Here is a 17819-nt window from a genome sequence, read left to right on the forward strand (position 1 = left end):
TCAAGACAAACAATTTCTCACGTTAGAGCGCACAGCGTACATTCAGACTTGAGCTGAAATAACATTCACTTACAAAAGGGTCTTTCAAGTAAGGAAAAAAAAAAAAAGAGTTTGGTTTGCTGGAGCTGGGGATAAAACTGTTTCAAACAGGGTGCTACCTGTTTCCCTTTTTAAAATAATATTACTAGCAAAAAAACACTGCTTTTGCAGATCTTACATGGAATGGACTAATAAAACAAGCTACAAACAGGCTTTAGAAATTTCTGTGAAAGCATCATCAAGCTTAGATTTAACCAATTATTAGTACTGTTTGAACTTATGCAGAGGGAAGGAAAAATAACCTGCAAGACAAATTTCAACATGAGAAAAGCTCTACAACTGCTCACAGAGGCTGTATCAGCATTTCAGAAAACGTATCTACTTAACTATACTTAATGCAAACTATACATGTAATTCCCTTTGAGTGTCTATCTAGCTAGCCATTTTCAAAGCCGGGAAACTCCAGCCTGCCAGCAGTTTTGCATACAGATGCAGTCCGTCACAGCGACTCCCATTTTGTTGTTTTTGTCATTCCGAGAGAAAAACAATGGAGACAGAAAACAGTTTGGTGGTGGTTCACGCATGAGGGAAAAGAAAATAAACATGCTCAGACTGTTATTGAATAGCAGCAAGATAAGCAGGAGAGGAAAAACCTAAAGAGAAGAATGATTTGGAAAAAAGTCCATTTCCAACGTGACAATTCATTTGTATCCTGTCCAAACTTACGAAAACAGAAACAGTGCATGACGTTAGAAAATAAACAAACAAATTAAAAAAAGTAGGAAAAAGGCCAACAGCTCTGAGAAAGGGTTGGGCTTATTCGGGTGAGAAGGATTTGGTACATGGTAAAATAGTTCTAAACAGTTTAGAGAAAAACTACAAGAATTCTACCAGTACCAATAATTTCTACCAGTTGCTAGTGACCAACCCTGAACTACTGCAGTCACAGGCATCATCTTTAAAAAGTCCTCTTTCTAAAGAACAACGCGGAAGAACACACAACACAACACCAAGCTGATTTCAACCTGTTCCTCACCAAACACAGACAATCTTTCAGTGGCGTTACCAAGATTAGACACGTGTGACCCTGGGACATCCCGGGATGCCAACTAGCTTCCCAGCACAGCTCCCCGTTTAGCACGGAGATGTTCATCTACAGCTACAGACACCACGCTAGAGAACACACCACAAATCTCTGCTGAAGACAGGCGTTCAGTCAACGCGCACCGACTGGCGCTATGCAAACATTAACCGCTCTCATGCGTGCTCGGTATTCATCAAAGCACTTACAACTGTAAAGCGCACAGGTAACCGCCTCGGTTTCAGAACTCAGCTAAGGCACCGAAGTCGTGGCAGCCACCCTCCCGCTCTCCGGGCTGCTTCCCCGGCTGCGCCCGGGGCGCAAACGGAGGCGCGAACATACGCACGAGCCTTCGTGCTCATCAAGGGGAACCAAGCTGTTCTCAGAGCCCCCTAATTCCCTACATTAAGAATCAGCCTGGGCCGAACTCGAAACAGCTACGATTCAGTGAAATTTAAGAAATATCCTCTGTCTCATCAGTCATAAGCATAACTATTACTCACAAATCAGCACCGTTTTGTGAGGGCTCACCGCACTCGAGAGCAGTACCTTACAGTACTGCAGGTGACAGAGCGCACAACAAACGCTCCCAGGCTTTGGAGATGAAGTCCGAACGTTAGAGTAAGTACAGAAAAGCATATTAAAACAATAAACGCCGTCACTCTACCACAGCAAACCTGAGGCTTCCTTGAGGAGTACTTGCTCATCACAGACTATTTAGTTACTGAAATTTGGCCCATGAACTGCAAACTCATGAATTTCAATTTTTGTTCATTCAAATGTGTTATCTGGCCTTCTTCAGCAGTCTGTACTTCTACACTCAAGCAGTCATGCAAGAGATTTCAGTTCTAAACAAACTAACCAAACCTTGCTACTGCGGAAATGAACTTGAACAGGACCTGGTTATGCCTCCCAAATCCTTCCACACCAAAGAAAGCAAAATCGTTTGGAAGGATGTTCACGACATTTCAGTGACTGAAGCTGGCAGTACTCACAGTCAAGAATTGCCTTGATGAACCTGCATTACCCCTGTTTTCCCCCACCCACCTTCTCCACTCCTCAGTGCCTTGTTAAACTGCAAAAGCAATATGCAGCTGTACGCAGAACCTCCATCCCCAGAAAGCAAGAGTAAAGGAATATAACAAAACTGCTGGTCCTCATCTTCGCTTAATTCTGAATTTGCTTCCAGCGCTGCCAAAGTTCACAGAGATTATAGTGCTTGTGGTAACAGCTCTTCTTGGAGGGTCTGAGCAGGAACAACAGAGCTCATGCATGATGATCAGTAAGTCATTCAAAACAGACTTCAAACTGCTCATTACTGGTTGCACGATACTCCTTTTCTAGTTCCTGACTTGATAGGTAGGTTAGATTTATTGACGGACTGCATTCTTACAGACACAGCTCAATTATGTTCAAAACACAACTCCCAGGTGACGGACTGAGGAGCCAGGATGTGTTTGTTTCATGTCGAGGACATAAAAAAAACACCCAAGCCTTAACAGAAAACGTCTACTTTCGGCTTTTGCTTTTACCTCAGCTCCCTTTCTGTAATATGGTAACACCTTAACTTACCCTCACACACTGTCAAATTTATTAATCTTCTTAAGTGGTGCCTTTTTATGAAGAGGATCAGGACAGAAACTCATGAGAAGTGTTATATTTCTAAACTCTGTTTTTAACTGCTTGTACATAAGCCCTGGAGGACCAACAGGGGAGAACAAAACATTAGTGGCCTCATGACATGCATCACCTCTCCCTACCAAATACTTCCATTACATTCTTGCATCCTGCAGTACTACTCATACTATTTCATAATCTCAGACTCCTCCTAACACAGGCTTGAGTTTTAGCTATAAAGTCTTTGCTTTTTTTTAATTTTTATTTACTTATTTTTTACAAACACGCATCCATATGCACCTCTCGTAAGGGGAGAACATCTTAAACACCTGCTAGCTTGCATCTGGTATCTTCACGTTGCAACCTCCGAAAAGCACTCTGTGGTACGGCTGGGTTTTAAGAGCTTTCTGGATAGTATCATGTTGTGAATTTATAACAAAAGTCACAGGAGCTTGGGGTTCTGGTGGGCTTTTTGTTTTGCTTTTAAGCACAGCTTCATGAACTAACCAAACCATATATCTTGCAATCAGATATATTCTATTAGTTAAGCAGAGTTTTATGCAAGCGAAGGTAGAAACTCAAGTTTGCAGACCAAACAGCAAATGAACTGAGATATATACAATGGAGTTAATGGTTAACATACTGGGAAAAGTATCCAACAGACTGTTCCAGATGTTTTTTTCCTTTTCCCACCAACATAAAATACAGAGAGAATTTAAGACTCTCAAGACTTCTGTTAAAAAAAAAAAATCCACCACCTGCAGCATCCCTGAGACACCTCTAAGCCACTCATCACTTAAGTCTGACTACACTGCTGCAAATTTTCTCCTATCTACAGGTACCTCCATATCTTCCACAAGCTATGTTATTTTTTACAGGATAGTTATTTTAGTCAGATAACCTAGCATGGGGAGGAACAGAGTTAACATCTAACTACCTAGTGAAATAATTAACCTCCTGCATTTCCCAAAACACAGGTCTTACTATAATCCCTGCCCCACAATAAAACTCCTGGGCAAGAGGTTTCATTAGTGATGAAGACAGGGGTTTTCACTCTGTTTTAAACAGGTCACAAAAGCACAACTCTGGTACCATCCATCGGTATCTGAAAACTTTTGAAAACCGGCATTAAAAGTATCAACAACTTGAACTGCAGCTGCTTTAATCTCACTTGCATCATGCCTGCAGGTACAGCAGAGACCGTCTCTCTCGGAGAGACGGCAGGTCCCACCGCAGTCCAGCCGAGGCGCGGGGCTGGCTGTGCTTCCCTCTTTGACAGCTAGCACACGTTCAGCTCCTGGTTTTGGCACAGCATGCGCAACCCAGGCTTACGGTCTGCTTTTCTTAGAAAGTTAAACTGGGTCAACTATCTCCCTAGGTATCAATCCTGCAAAGGAGAGAAAAATATTATTAAGCACAAGCCTAATTTTATCTGCCTAAGTTTAACGATAAAACTATTTACTAAAATGGCAAAACAAAAAAGTGCAAATTTTACAGAGCTTCAGTCACTTGGCTTGCGGGCCTGCCCTTGCCTCATGGTGCCTACCACCTAACTGGGAATAACTTAAACCTTAGGAAAAAAGCACTTACAGCATTGCTTTGAAAGCAGTAAACAAATCTTACTCGAAACTCTCCTCCGGAGAGTCACTGCGGGTGACGCTGTCTGTTGCGTCGCAAGAAGCGCAACTTCGATGCTGCAAAATCAGAGAGTCACGCTAACCAACTTTTAAAACAGAGTTACAGATCAATCTAGAGCAATGCATATACAATGCATATGTATGCAGAACAATCAAAATGCTAATGAATCTCCGGGGTTTTTTTTATTTTAGATATTAAAACCTTTGACTCTAGAGGAATAAGCCTAACAATTAGATACCGAATTAGGTGTCAACCTTCGGTCCCTTCACAAAATGTGTTCAGGTTATCATCTGCCATAGCCTCCTTAGGATATTCTTCTGCGCAACAATATCATATGCTCATGCAGTGTTTAGTACAAAGGTTTCTCAAATCTTGCTGTCCACTGCTGTCTTAGACTACAGTGACCTCAATATTTTAAGTAAGAGTCAGAAAGCAAACTCAGCAGAAGCAAGATCAGACAGACCTTTCTGAACTACTCCAGGTCAGCAGCCAAGATGCTTCACACATGTTTAACGATGTATTGAAAAAGTCAATAGATGAGAAACCTAAACGTCAGATGTTTTTGTCCCATATTTCTTCTTTCTAGAAAGATCACAAGAATCACTTCTACATGTTAAAAAACATACAAATGTTGTAAATGCAAACAACCCTCCCGGTTTAGTACGCTCACAAATTAAGTCTTCCTTGGACACCTGTCAAGAGGATCTCGGAGGAACCTAAATAGCAGCTGACTAATCACTGCCTTGGCTGGCAAAGAGACAAATAATGAAACATCAATAGCTGCATCAACTAAGCGTTTATTGAACGCTGATCACCTGCCTAGCCATTAACAACATAATCCAAACATAAAGCTGTCAGGCTTCATATTGCTGCGAAATAAGGAAATACATTTTGCCAATGCAAAAGGGAAGTAATCTTCACCAATAAAATAGCAAAACCACAGCTACAGAACGTAGCCACACAAATATCCTATTCAATAAGATCAAAACGTATTTCAGTCGTGCTTGGGAAATTCCACTAAACACCTTAAAGTCAGTACTCTGGTCTGAGCTCCAGGAATAAACTAGTTGAATGATACCCAGCTCATTCCCAGCAAGAATGGTGCTGCAACAAAACAACAGGAAACAGATAAAAAAAAATTGAAATTTCTTCATCTATATAACATTTTTACATTCACCAACTTGCATGTCTGAAAAGCTTTCCTATATTTATTAAACTTGCTTCTTAACAACGCATTCCCGGAGAAAGAAGCAATTTTCTCCTCCCTTCAGAAAGTGTTTGGTTTTAACTGAAACCACAGTAAGACCTTTGCATCACATTTCTAAAGAAACCAGTTTTGACTTCACGGGGGAAATTTTAATTCTGAAGAATAAGCAAAAGAAGATGTACATCGGAATCAAGAATACTGATTTACAGGATTCTTTTTGATTATTTGTGATCATTCAGATGGATTCAGTCATCAACGAAGAGAAAGCTGGAGTGCAATTCATTGCGACAGCTCTCTTTCATTGCTAATGGAAGGGTGGTATGAGACATGCTATTCACAAAAACCTACTCACAGCAGGACTGAATTGCATATACACTTGCTAAATTGCAGGGAGTCTAGCACTAATCTTTTGGGGGTAGAGAGACCCCCTTCAGGGCTTTCGAGCAGATGTACGATTACTCCAATTATATGTTTCCCTAAAAGCTGGGAGTATTTATTCTGCCACCTTCAGTCACAGCATAACGCTCATCCTGCCAATAATAGAAATTTTAAGCTGAAAAGGAGGCATGAAATGAAGACAACCTGCAGGGTGAATACAGCGACTGAACGGACGCTCGCTGAACTGTAATCCAAAGAACCAATAACCCAAAGCAATCCAGAGAGCCCACCGTGTACTCGATGCTATATCAAAATAGACAGCTGCCTATGAGAGATGCAAGTCCCTTCCCCAGCTTATACCTCTGATAGTTTTAAGAATGATTTTTCACCCACAGGCACACGTTTAGGGAATGGCTTTTGCAATGCTTGAAAACAGAAAAAGGGTGTATAATTTGTGATTGGAAAGACAGCTCATGATCCATTCTTGCACAGGGCATTGTTGCAGTTTTGTTTCTTCTGAAATAACCTAGTCACCAGCATCAAGTCCTGGGGAAAGAGAACAGACAAAAGCTTCCCAAGAATACGTTCTTCAGCTATCGAGCCATACGCTCACACGTGCCAAAACTGAACGTGATTTATTAAAGGACAAAGCATTACATGGAAGAGCTGCACACAAAAATCCATATCTTTATTAAACAAAACATGTTACATTCACACCAAGTTATCTGTGTTGAAGTAGAACCCCTAGTTGAGGCAGCGCAACATAGCTAGAAAAACAAAAGACAAATACAGTGTCCTCCCAGGTTTGACATGATGGAGACATGCCAGCTAAAGCTTTAACTTCCGAGTCAGTTAAAAAGTCAGACACATACCCAGTAGTTTGGCAGAAGCTTGGCTAGCTATGCTTCAGGACAAGCTACCTGCTCGCTCTTCCCATAAAGCTCTGCACAACACCAGGCCGCGGGAGTACTACACCTTTCACTGCCATAGAGACAGAAAACGTTAGGACAATCATCCGTTCACCTAGACAAGGATTTCCTCTGTGTCAGCTGTCTCCGGGTGCTCCCTTCCAAGCAACGTCCCGGGCAGCCGAGTACCGCACGCTGACTGCCGTCTGCAGGGAAGCAAGCAAGTCCACAGCGGTCCCACCACTCGGCAAGGGAAGAAACAAGGGCCAACACCCAACGTGAAGTCAAATGCTGCCTTGCCATTTTTCAGAATAACCTGAAGTACAGCGAGTTAGGCAGTACACGTTACTGCAGTTTTGTATTGTTCCATTAGGAACTTCATTAAAAAAAATTAAAAACCCACAACCTGCTGCATTTGATGACATTCACTGATCTCTTAACCAAAACACAGTAGCTTTTTTGGGCCCACCACTGTTCAAAACAATCAACATGTAGAGACAGATTTCCGTACTTCAAGCAGTACTTTCTCCTCTCCCCAGAAGCTCTAACCAGCACATCATGAACAAGAAGCAGAGTTGTGTGTGAAGCTTAACTTCACTTCTGTTTGGTTTTTTGCTCTAGAAATGAGACCTTTAGAAGTTTCTATCTCAGACATGAGAGGAAAAAAGCCTGTTCTTAATCAACAGCCTCCAGAAACCCTCTAGCCAACCGAAGCGCTACAGAGGCACAAAGGGAGCTTCTGCCTCGAGTAGCTGGGGACCACGGACCGAGCCTGCGCAACCGCCCCTCTCCGGAGGCAACGCTGGCGAGAACTGGAAAATACAAAAATACGAATCTCTGGGTGGTCTCCTTCTCTAGACTGAAGAAACAGCATCCCCCAGAGCTTTAATACCAGCTGTGTGAATCTCACCGGACAAAGAAATCAAGCAGGCAAGCACTCCTACCTCCTTTTACTTTATCTAGTTCACAAACCCACCACTCAGTTTAGTTAGCCGTACTTCTCCAATTCTGTGACAGACACTTAAAACACTGTGTTTAACCAACTTCTGCCCTAAATTTGAATGTAAAAGGCTCTTTCCCTCCCTGCATACAGATGAGAAGTCATCAGGCGCTACCAACTGCAAAGGGTTCACTACCTTCTACACATCCTGCAGTCACGGCACCGACCCCCAAAGTCGGCGACTCACGCTAGCTTTTCTGGGCTGCTCCTTCTCTGGGAGCTCTCTAAATATTCATTTCATACCGATCTTACAAAGCTCTGACTTTGCTGCTACTTACAACCTCCATTTTGTATTTAAAAACGTGTGTCCCCTTGACCGTAGCTGTGCGCATGGCACAGCTACGTGATGCTGCGGTTGGTCAGTGAGCGTAAAGCTGTTAGAGACTAGCTGGCATACACTGAACTTCTGTCAAAAATTAGGGGGGATTTGTTTAGTTCCATATAAATTAGGGAACTTCGAGGGCTTACATGCTATGTTGCTTGGCTTAAAATTCGGGACATTTATTTAACGTCAGTTTGCTTTTTAAAGAATCCAACTGCCTGTTTGGAAGCTAATTCCATCTTGTTCACTGTCTTCCCAGAGCTGAAAACAGAGAAGGGGTATCTTTCAGAACAAAACTGTGTTTTGTTTTTCAGTACTGAATTCAAACAGCCACGAACACTGCAGCGACCCTAGGCGTGCACAGTGCAAACAAAAGGAACAAATCAAATTACAGCAAGAGAGAAATTACATGTTCCAAGGTAACGCAAATAAGGATGCAACAGGTTGTTAAAAATGTTAACTTTAAGGTAAATTCATCAGTTAAAGATGTTAAAAATATTGTAATTTATTTTTAAATGTCACAGTTATTGGAATCTTGGAATATCCCAGATATTACAATACTCTGCGGCCTACCGGTAATGGAATAGCTTAGAGTCCTCCTCAGCGCCTCACCAAAAGACAAAGTGGCTTTGCTATAAGCACAGAACGGTGAAGACTGAAGCAGCTCAGTTCTCCTCCTCCGAACTCTTAAACGCTTCAGGAAAGTCCACAACCAAGCAGGAAGGCAGAAGCACGGACCGTTTCTGTGGTCTGCCTGGCACAAGAACAAAAGACCGCAGAGCCTGCGAGCAAACACGAGGTGCGAAACGCCGACCCGCGGAAGAGCCGCGCGGGCGCAGCGCAGAGCGCGCCGCTCTTTCGCCGACGGCCGAATGCTCCGCAGGGTCAGGCGAAACCAGGCGGAAGCGGGTTGCCGGTGAGGAGCGGCGGCGGCAGGAGGCCGCCCCAGCTCGGCCTTTCCCGGCTGCAGGGAACGAGGCAGCGGGCAGGAGCGGGGCGACCGGCCGCGGGTGCCAGCCGGGCGAGCAGGACGCAGGAACCGCACGGTCCGATTTCACGAGCAACGTGCAAGGCCTCACAGGTCGGCAGGCATCATACAGTCACATGTGATTGTCTGAGATATACTACGGAGACTGAAGTTAGCGGCTTTCGATGAAAGGAGGAGAGAAACACACCGGAAAGGAGAAAACTGCACAAATCATTGGATTGAGCGTTCATGATAGCAGCTCACTGAGCCTTATTCCCACATGCTCACTGTATTTTTGAGCATCATACATCATGTTATACGAAATCAGAGCCACATTCCTGCATAATCTCAGAAAACATCAAAGATGTCCATCCCCACGTGAGGATAACTACTGCAAACAAAAACTACTGCAGCACTTTCAAATCATTTCACCAAAGATGCACAGTCACGGAGAACAGAAAGTACCAAAGCTGAAGGGCAGCCTGTGCTGTCTGTCTGCACATCTACAAAGATGAAGTAACACCTGAAAAAAGAAAGCCAGGCTGGGGAAACAGAAAGACACTGTCACAAAAATGAAAGCTTGCAGCTATTTTCCATTCATAAGAACTTGCAAGAAAAAAAAAATACTAAAGCACACTGGCATTGCTCTAGCTGATAAAAACCCATCATGATTTAATAAATAGAGAAGACAGAAACAGAACATTTTTGCACATAAGACTGACAGCCCAGGTTTTCAAGTCCTTTGCGGCTGGCCTCCACCATTTGAAGAAGGTCAAGCAACGTACATGTTTTAGAGCAGGATACTGTAGAGCACAGAGGCACTTTTCTCTCTCTGTCCTACGGTAACAGGGCAACGCTCAAGAGCAGACACAGGCACTCTGGCCCCCTTCAGTGCTCCCAGCACTTCACAAGCCACGAAGAATCTGGGGCTACTTCTCATCTGGGGCAAATTTCTTTCCGAAAAGCATCACACCTCAGTGCTGTTGATGCCAGTCCACAACCTTGCAGCCGTCTGGTACCAGTGCAAACAACTCATTGGAAAATATACTTTTTGATATAAGAAGTACTTTTATTATTCCTTTATAAAGCATCTATTTGGTAAGGAGCAATCAGCTGCAGCGTTATTTCAAACCTGCACTTCCACTGCAGAGGTAGGACCGGCACACACCTAATGGCCATGAACTGCATCTCTGCTTCTTGCACCTCCAGATCAATTGACCTTTTTTGACAATGCATATGTGAAGGAAAATATTCAATCCGGATGATTATCTTGTAAACCTGCTTCTTGCAAACAGACGCTGACATGACTAGGTAGGGCACAGGGGTACCTGACTAGGAGAACCCCCCCCCTCTTCGCACTACGAACAAGACCACCGAATCGAGCAGAACTCCACAGCATCCCTGGTTTGCGCAGCCGAGTAGGAGGCACACAGAGATGCACACGTTTTGCCTTCAGGTTGGCATTCCTGACCTAAAAAGACAGCAGTGGGCTTTAAACAGAAGAAAAGAAACTTAAGTTATGAGCAAAGGAAACTAACAGTATGACTCAAAACACAGGGAGACTCATTCAGTTGACACGCAAAGATTTCCCTGCCCCCGCTCCCCTGCCCATGGCTATTGCTATTTTTACGGCATAAGAGAGAAAATTCATTAAAGTTATGCAATGAACACATTCACTGAAGTTATTTGAAAGCAAAATAGTTGTACGCCACGAGTCCTAGAGGAAGCGGTAACAAAACACAACAGAATCCCACGTTCTCACCACACGAATTATCAGAGGTGTTCTGTAAATATCGAGGAAGAAGCAAAATATTATGTTTTATTTGTAAAGCGAAACTCCTGCAGCCGCCAAAGCAGTTGTCACGCAGCCTTCCACTGGCCAGTGCAAACAGCAAATTAGGTAATCACTGTAGGTGAGCATTACAGGACCTCTAAAAGAGCTGTGACTTCAGGACACCCCATGGCAGTCCATTTCCCAGCCGGATAACCATCACATCGCCAACAGGGGTTCAGTTAATGCTTCTACTGGTCTTGCTAGCTGTTCAAGCCTCACAAAGCAGCAGCCAGAACTGAAGGCCTTCAAAGGCAGGATGTTGTTTTTCTACGCTCACTTCATATTGTCAAAGATCCCAGCCAAATGCTTTAACAAAATATCATCCTTCATTAAAAATGTATTAATCAACTAATCTACCTGTAACAAGAGCTTCTTTCTACAAGGAAACAGGCAAAGAATAAAACTAGATTTGCTTCCAAAATTTAAGACGCAGATCACATATTATTCAAATCAGTATGAAGTATCAGCGGTAATGAGACACGTACAGGTACTAGAGAAAAGTTTCCTCTGAACAAACTAAATCTTCCAGCTAATCTTTATGATGTTTTAAGAAAAACAATTTCATTATTTGACAGAGCGTGAATCATCAGAAACCGTCCAAGGAAATAATCAGCATTCTGAACCCTACTAAACTTCTGTTAGATTTACATCTGACTTATGTCCTTCAAGCCCATCAACACATATAGCTACTTCAGGCATAACAGCTAGACTCACTTCACTGAAAGACTGCTTTAAAATAATTTAGCCTCCTAAAAATTACTTATATGAGGGGAATGATTTCCATCAGTCATCTCTTCTGAAACACATTGACTTTTTGTACAGTTTGCCATGTGCTATACTGTGCTAAAGCCCCAGCTCCTGAAATGCCTTGGAGAACAGAAAATTCAATAGTTTAGATACTGTTTTTTAAGAAAGTTTCCTGTCTTCCAGATTGCAGTGAATGGCCTAAAATACATGGAGTCTCAGGAGGCTGAAAGAGAAAACACACACACACAGATCGGAGGAGCTGAGCTTCTTCTAAAATTTAGAGATCATAAACCCTGTACTTCAACTGCAGCTGGAGACATAGTCTGCTCACGTGAGGCAGTTTTCATCAAGTACCACCAACGTAGTATATTAGAAATGCGGCAAAGCTGCCACAGAATCTACTGAATCTGTTGAAAAATACTCTGAAGTGATGGGCACAGTGGCTTGCTCCCCAAGATGTAACACCTAAAATGGTGTTTAAATTTCATAATGATTGCTGGTTCCTCAAGCATCCGAATCAGGGAGTTACCACCAACTCACTCCAGAAACCTCCTGGATTGCTTGCATCGTATTGTGTTGCGCTTCCAGCAAATATCAGGGTGAGTCAAGTCCCCCAGGAGGACCAGGGCCTGAGAACCTGCAGCTTCTTCCAGTTGTCTCTAGAAGGCCTCATCTACTTCTTCCTGATTTAAGGGGTCAGTAGCAGACAGCCACCGCAATATCATCCACGTTGGTCTACCTGCTAATCCTGACCCACAAGCTCCTGGCAGGCCCATCACCATCCCCAGGCAGAGCTCCAGGTGTCCCCGCTGCTCTCTCATGTAAAGGGCAACTCCCCTCCTTGCCGTCCCGGCCTGTCCTTCCTGTATCCAACCACAGCAACGCTCCAGTCGTGTGAGCTATCCCACCACGTCTCCGTGATCCCAGTGAGAACTGCGCACAGACCTCCACTTCCTCCTGTTTGCTCCCCTTGCTGCGCACGTTAGCGTACAGGCACTTCCGAGAGGCACCCGGTGGTGCTCGTTTCCCAGAAAAGGCCTGACAGCTTTCCCCATGACGCTGTCCCATCGACACTCCCTTACTTATGTGCATACGCGTGGGGTGGTCCCCCTTCAGCCCTGTGCTGTTGATCACGAGGTCTCTCCTGTCCACATCACCTTGCACCCTTTGCTTGCCCTCCTGGCCCACCCCTTCCTCACTTGACTGTTGGTCGTCATCTCTGTGAATTGACAACAGGAGTTACAGCTCTTATATCTAATGGAAAGCATTTCTTAAAAATGGTTTTGAACATCTTAACTGCACCCATTATGATGCACACAAGATACTTAATAAAATACAGAGGTACAGCTAGCTCTTATGTCAGGCCCTTGAAAATGTTTGGAAGGGATTAAAAACAAAAAAGAAACTGTAGAAAGACAGTTTTGCTGATTATTTGTTTGCTTCCCCGAAAGGTGAACAAGAGGAGTTCACGTAGAGCTAAAAGCTCAAAACCTAGAAAGGTTATCTAAGATGTAGTTCATCTGGAGTTTCTCAAATGCCAAAGGGTCCCTATGATGAAGCCTCAGCTCCTCCAAGCCCATCAAGTAAACTTTGCTTTAGACAAAACATCATAGCTTATAGCACAGAGTATATGATAAACAACAGTCTAAGGGCTCTGACTGTCAAAAATGGCACAGCTTGGTATAACTGACAAGGAAACTGTGCCCTGATATCCTGGGCAGTTAAGTTCTTAGCAGCTGACTGACAGGCACGCTCCAGTTCTCAGTGCTGTTTCAGGAAACCAGAACTGCCGAATGTTTACGCTACACTGTACGTTGCAAACAGGTCAGCCAAGAGGCAAGCTGTGCCACCAGAAGTACACTAGAACTGAGGGTACAAGCTGAGGTTTGCTTGTCCATCAGAGCTTCCCACAGCTGAACTTACACAGGCTGAGCAAGCCCATCTGCAGTAACGGGTCAGGCATGCCCTTAAGAAATAAGTGTGGTCAAACCGCATTTGACATTGTAAGCTAATTGAAACCGAGGTAATAAAGACAAAAACTTCTGATGAGCTAATAAAGACACAAACTTCAGGTCTCACGCAACTTCCTTCATTGAGATGTGACCTAAGAGAAAGTTCCCACCTCGAAACGAGCTGGAGTTAGGCAATGCCAACACAGACCTAAGTTGAGGTGACTCAGACTTCTCACCAGCAAGAGATTAAAATTCAAATGATTACAATATGGCTACGGATAAAACATCCATGGTAAAGAGAAGAGGAAACAACTGTAAAAATTCAGAGGCAGTAGTGACAGATACTGCAACTTTGTTCCAACTTTTTTTAAATATAAGGAGGGCAACACAGATACTGAGAACATCACCAAACTGTAGCCTTCTTTTACTCGAAAGCCGCTGCTGCAACTTCTGCAATTCCCAAGAATTTTCAGAACTAGTACATCTCTTACTGCATGTTTCTACAACAGTAAGACTGACCAGCGAGACAAGCATCGAAAATTATGCCGTGATTAGTCCCGTTTGTGGGATAAGCTGCTACTGTGACTTGATAACACATTCCTTATTAACCTGATAGGGTTCTCCTTCCTTTGCCTAAAAATGCTCAGCGATAATGAAAGGACACCTAGGAGATTATGTTTAATGGCATAACAAGATCCTTCAGAACTAATCAATAACTGCAACAGAAAGGGGCAAATGCTTGAAAAGGATTAAAAATCTCACAGCAAGGCAAAGTTTGTAGTGTTGTTTTTTTTAGTATAAAACTAAGTATTTAAAAAAAAAAAGTGTCACATACCTTATAAAGAACAAGTAGATAGAAGTACATTTTCATCTAGGGTATTATGGTAAATCACTGATACAATCATATAGCAGAAAGAACCTCAAAGGACTGAAAGAGTGCATTCAGACACTCAAGCCACCATTGCAAACTGAGAAAGCCTTGGGAAACCTGTTTTGTAACTAACACGTCTCCACTTGAGTCAGCTTGATTATATCAGTTTATTTCTGTTCACTCAACCCCACATTTTATACATATGTGCATGTATTCATATACACATTAGATACGTATTTCTATATTTTCTTCACGTGACTACCTCATCATAAAAATATTCAAAACAAAAAAAAAAGGTGCCATTTCAGGCAATTTGTGACCACAAACCGTGTACAGGATACCGGGAATTTAATCTGAACGGGAGAGGTTTGTTTCATTTTTCACCAACATTAGCGTCAGCAATGTTAACATCTTGTCGAATCTACTGATTAAAAATACCGCATTCTACACAATCAAAATACTAGCATGAGCAATAACGTTAGCATTAATATCCACCAGGGGAAGAAGAAAGTTCGAACTCTAGCGAATAATTTATTGTTTCCTCTTCTCCCCTCACAACCAATTGTGAAATTGCTACTCCAGGATAAAAATCTGAGAATACCACCCACAGCGTAGACATCTGATTCAGAGCTGCACGTGCGTAGCTACGCGCTAACGCACGGCAAGCCCACGTTGACCTCGCTCAAAGCTTTAACATTATGTTTATGGGCTCACTCATGTTTTGAGTCTGGAGAACAGGCGTGCCACAACCGTGCAAAATAAGAAAGTTGGAGAAATAAAGATCTAAGCAAACTTTAGCACTTACAGAAACAAAATGATTTTACCCGTTGTCTGCTCTAGGATTCTTCATTAATGGATACACAGACTTCCCAACATTTAAGGTCCATGTCAAGAGAAGTTATCTTTGAAGAAGATAATTAAGTTGGTAACCTTTGTTCAAGCTGCAGCTTGAGCGTACTCTGAAGGGGTTTTGACCTGCATTTTACAGAGATCACCACATTCCCCCCAAAGTTCACGTTATAAAACAATGTATTTTTGTTCTGATAAAGGAAAAGATAATCATTTTTGTGTACACACGAACTGTATTGTTTGACACGAAAGCTTTTCGGAGCTTTAGGCAGAGTTGTTCTCCTCAGTGCTCCCCTCCCCCCTCACAACCCATAGGTATTTCTAAGCGTAAAAAATAAAGGTTATTTCCTGCTAACAAGTATTTTCCTGAATTGACTTTCAGCCAATACAGTTGTGACTAAACTGCGAGAACGCGTTACGGACGGCCTTTGGAAATGCTTGTACCTGTCCGTTCACACAGACCATCAGGCCAGCCAAGAAGAAAGCCCTGTGTCAGACCTTAAATTAGGCTCCGCTCCTAACAAGATGATGCTACAGACAGGTTTCCAGGACAGACTTCTGCCTCGCAAGACTGTGCGCACACCACGGAAGAAGAAAATTTCTGCAAAGCCTTTTTAGCAAAAAGAGAGAGACGTTTCTGATTAAATATTGCAAGCGCTCTCGTGCTAACTCTTATTGCTCCCTCTACACTCAGACAGAAAGTTACTTCACCAAGTGAGCTGGCTCTTTGGTTTGATTTGTCTTCTCTCTTTTTTTTTTTTCCTACAGCGCTCATCTTTCTCCATTTCTTCACATGCCATTTTTGTTTCATACCTCCCTGTGCCCAACTGTACACCATTCTGCAAGCAAAGGCATCCCCGAAACCTGCCCAAGCTGTCCGACTCTGTCTAGCCAGATTAAAATTATACTTCTCATTTACGTATCTACACCTGAGGAAAAAATACAGAGCCCCCAGCACGCTGCTTTAAGAGACAGAATAGTTTCACAGGCATGCCAAAAAGCGGGCTTGCAGTCGCAGTGCTCCGTCGCACGGCACAGCATCTCCAAACACCGTCCAGAGCTCGTGCGTCACCCGTCTCCAAGGGACATAACGAGAACCACGTCCTTTACCCTTGACAAGAATAGGAACGCAGAGAGGGGAAGTGATTTGCCCAAGGCCATATGGCAAGTGACGGGCAGAGAGAGGGTTGGGTTTCAAGAGCTCCTGGCTCATACCCTACCTTCAATTAAGTCTACACATAGCATCTCATTTAACAGAGGCCAGATAAAGGAAACAGCAAAGGAGAACATCAAAACCCCTCAGAACAGCATCACTCAAACAAACTATATTTAAATGGAGGCAGCACATTACACTCAGGCCCAACATGATCAAAAATGCCACCAAAATAAAAGGTGCAACAGCAAAAGAGCATGGGAAACAAATTCAAGCTAATATAAATAAAGGACTTCAATGCAAAGCAAGCAAGCGGCTGATTAAATTCATCAGCACCAACTGCAAAACAAGAGACTGCAATAGTCACAGGCAGTCGCACAAGGGAGAATTAAACGAAGAGAACGACTCAGAAGCTACTGAAAACGACCTGTGTAATACGTAAAGTCGACAGAGAGGCAAACGCAGGTTTGGCACAGGTGCAAAACAACCATACTCTAATGTGAATTTAAGTAACACAGCTGGGGAGAAACTGCCACAGAAAAGCACAAGATGATATAATTTTACTACCACTAATTACTAAATAATTGTACTACCACTTGGCACCTGAACCATGCTTTGAAAAGAAAGCCAAATAAAAAAACAGAACTAAACAGCAAACTGTTAGTAAATCTGAGCCAGTAAAGCCACAGTAAGCAAGGAATTAAACCCAAGGAATCTAGGAGCAATTACAGAGTGAGGGTTTACCCAAGAACCAGGCTGGCTAACAGCCCCATTGATTTGACCAAGGCGCTCTTCGCTTCTCTTCAGCTATTTACACCTAGGAAAAAACCCTGCAATTTAACACACTGCGCTATTACTTATTACAGGAAACTTTTTACCACCGGAAGCCTCCTGCTCAGTTCTTCAGCTTCTTCGGTTTCAGAACGTTTCTCCTGACACTAAAAAGCTTCTTTGGCTGGTCCGCTTAATACAGTTTTACTCAGTCTGTAAAAGGAGCGCTGCTGCAGCTAGAGAGTCGCAGCAGCAGGAAACGCAACCGAGATGCTCGTTTGTTCCTGTCAGAAACGACTGTGACCTGCCAAAGGGGCGACCAACCCCACAAGCGACTTTTCCAGCATTGTCTCTTGCAGAGGAGCGTCTCTAGACGGTTGCCTAATAGGGACCCCTATTCCTGCTCCCAGGGCTGTATAAACATTGACTAGCGAGTAATTATGCCACAGCCAGGAGGACTGTTTTCCTCCTTTACAGATGTGGAA

The 17819-nt window shown here is 43.3% G+C and overlaps 1 protein-coding gene across 6 annotated transcripts in view; it reads right to left on the reverse strand.

The window, feature by feature from the left end:
• LOC138064846 (phospholipid-transporting ATPase IC-like) overlaps positions 1-17819 on the reverse strand; it is a 57005-nt gene that overhangs the window by 38576 nt on the left and 610 nt on the right. The window contains exon 2 of one of the 6 annotated variants that reach the window (XM_068928980.1): positions 3909-4124. The exons of 3 other annotated variants lie outside the window; for them this stretch is intronic. In XM_068928980.1, the coding sequence (XP_068785081.1) occupies positions 3909-3917 (9 nt within the window). In that variant the 5' untranslated portion in view covers positions 3918-4124. Of the gene's footprint in view, positions 1-3908; positions 4125-17441; positions 17742-17819 lie in introns of those variants that run through there. 2 more of the 6 variants (XM_068928982.1, XM_068928984.1) reach the window with 2 other exon arrangements.

The sequence above is a fragment of the Struthio camelus genome, chromosome Z (assembly GCF_040807025.1).
Source record: "Struthio camelus isolate bStrCam1 chromosome Z, bStrCam1.hap1, whole genome shotgun sequence".
NCBI classification, from domain to species: domain Eukaryota; kingdom Metazoa; phylum Chordata; class Aves; order Struthioniformes; family Struthionidae; genus Struthio; species Struthio camelus.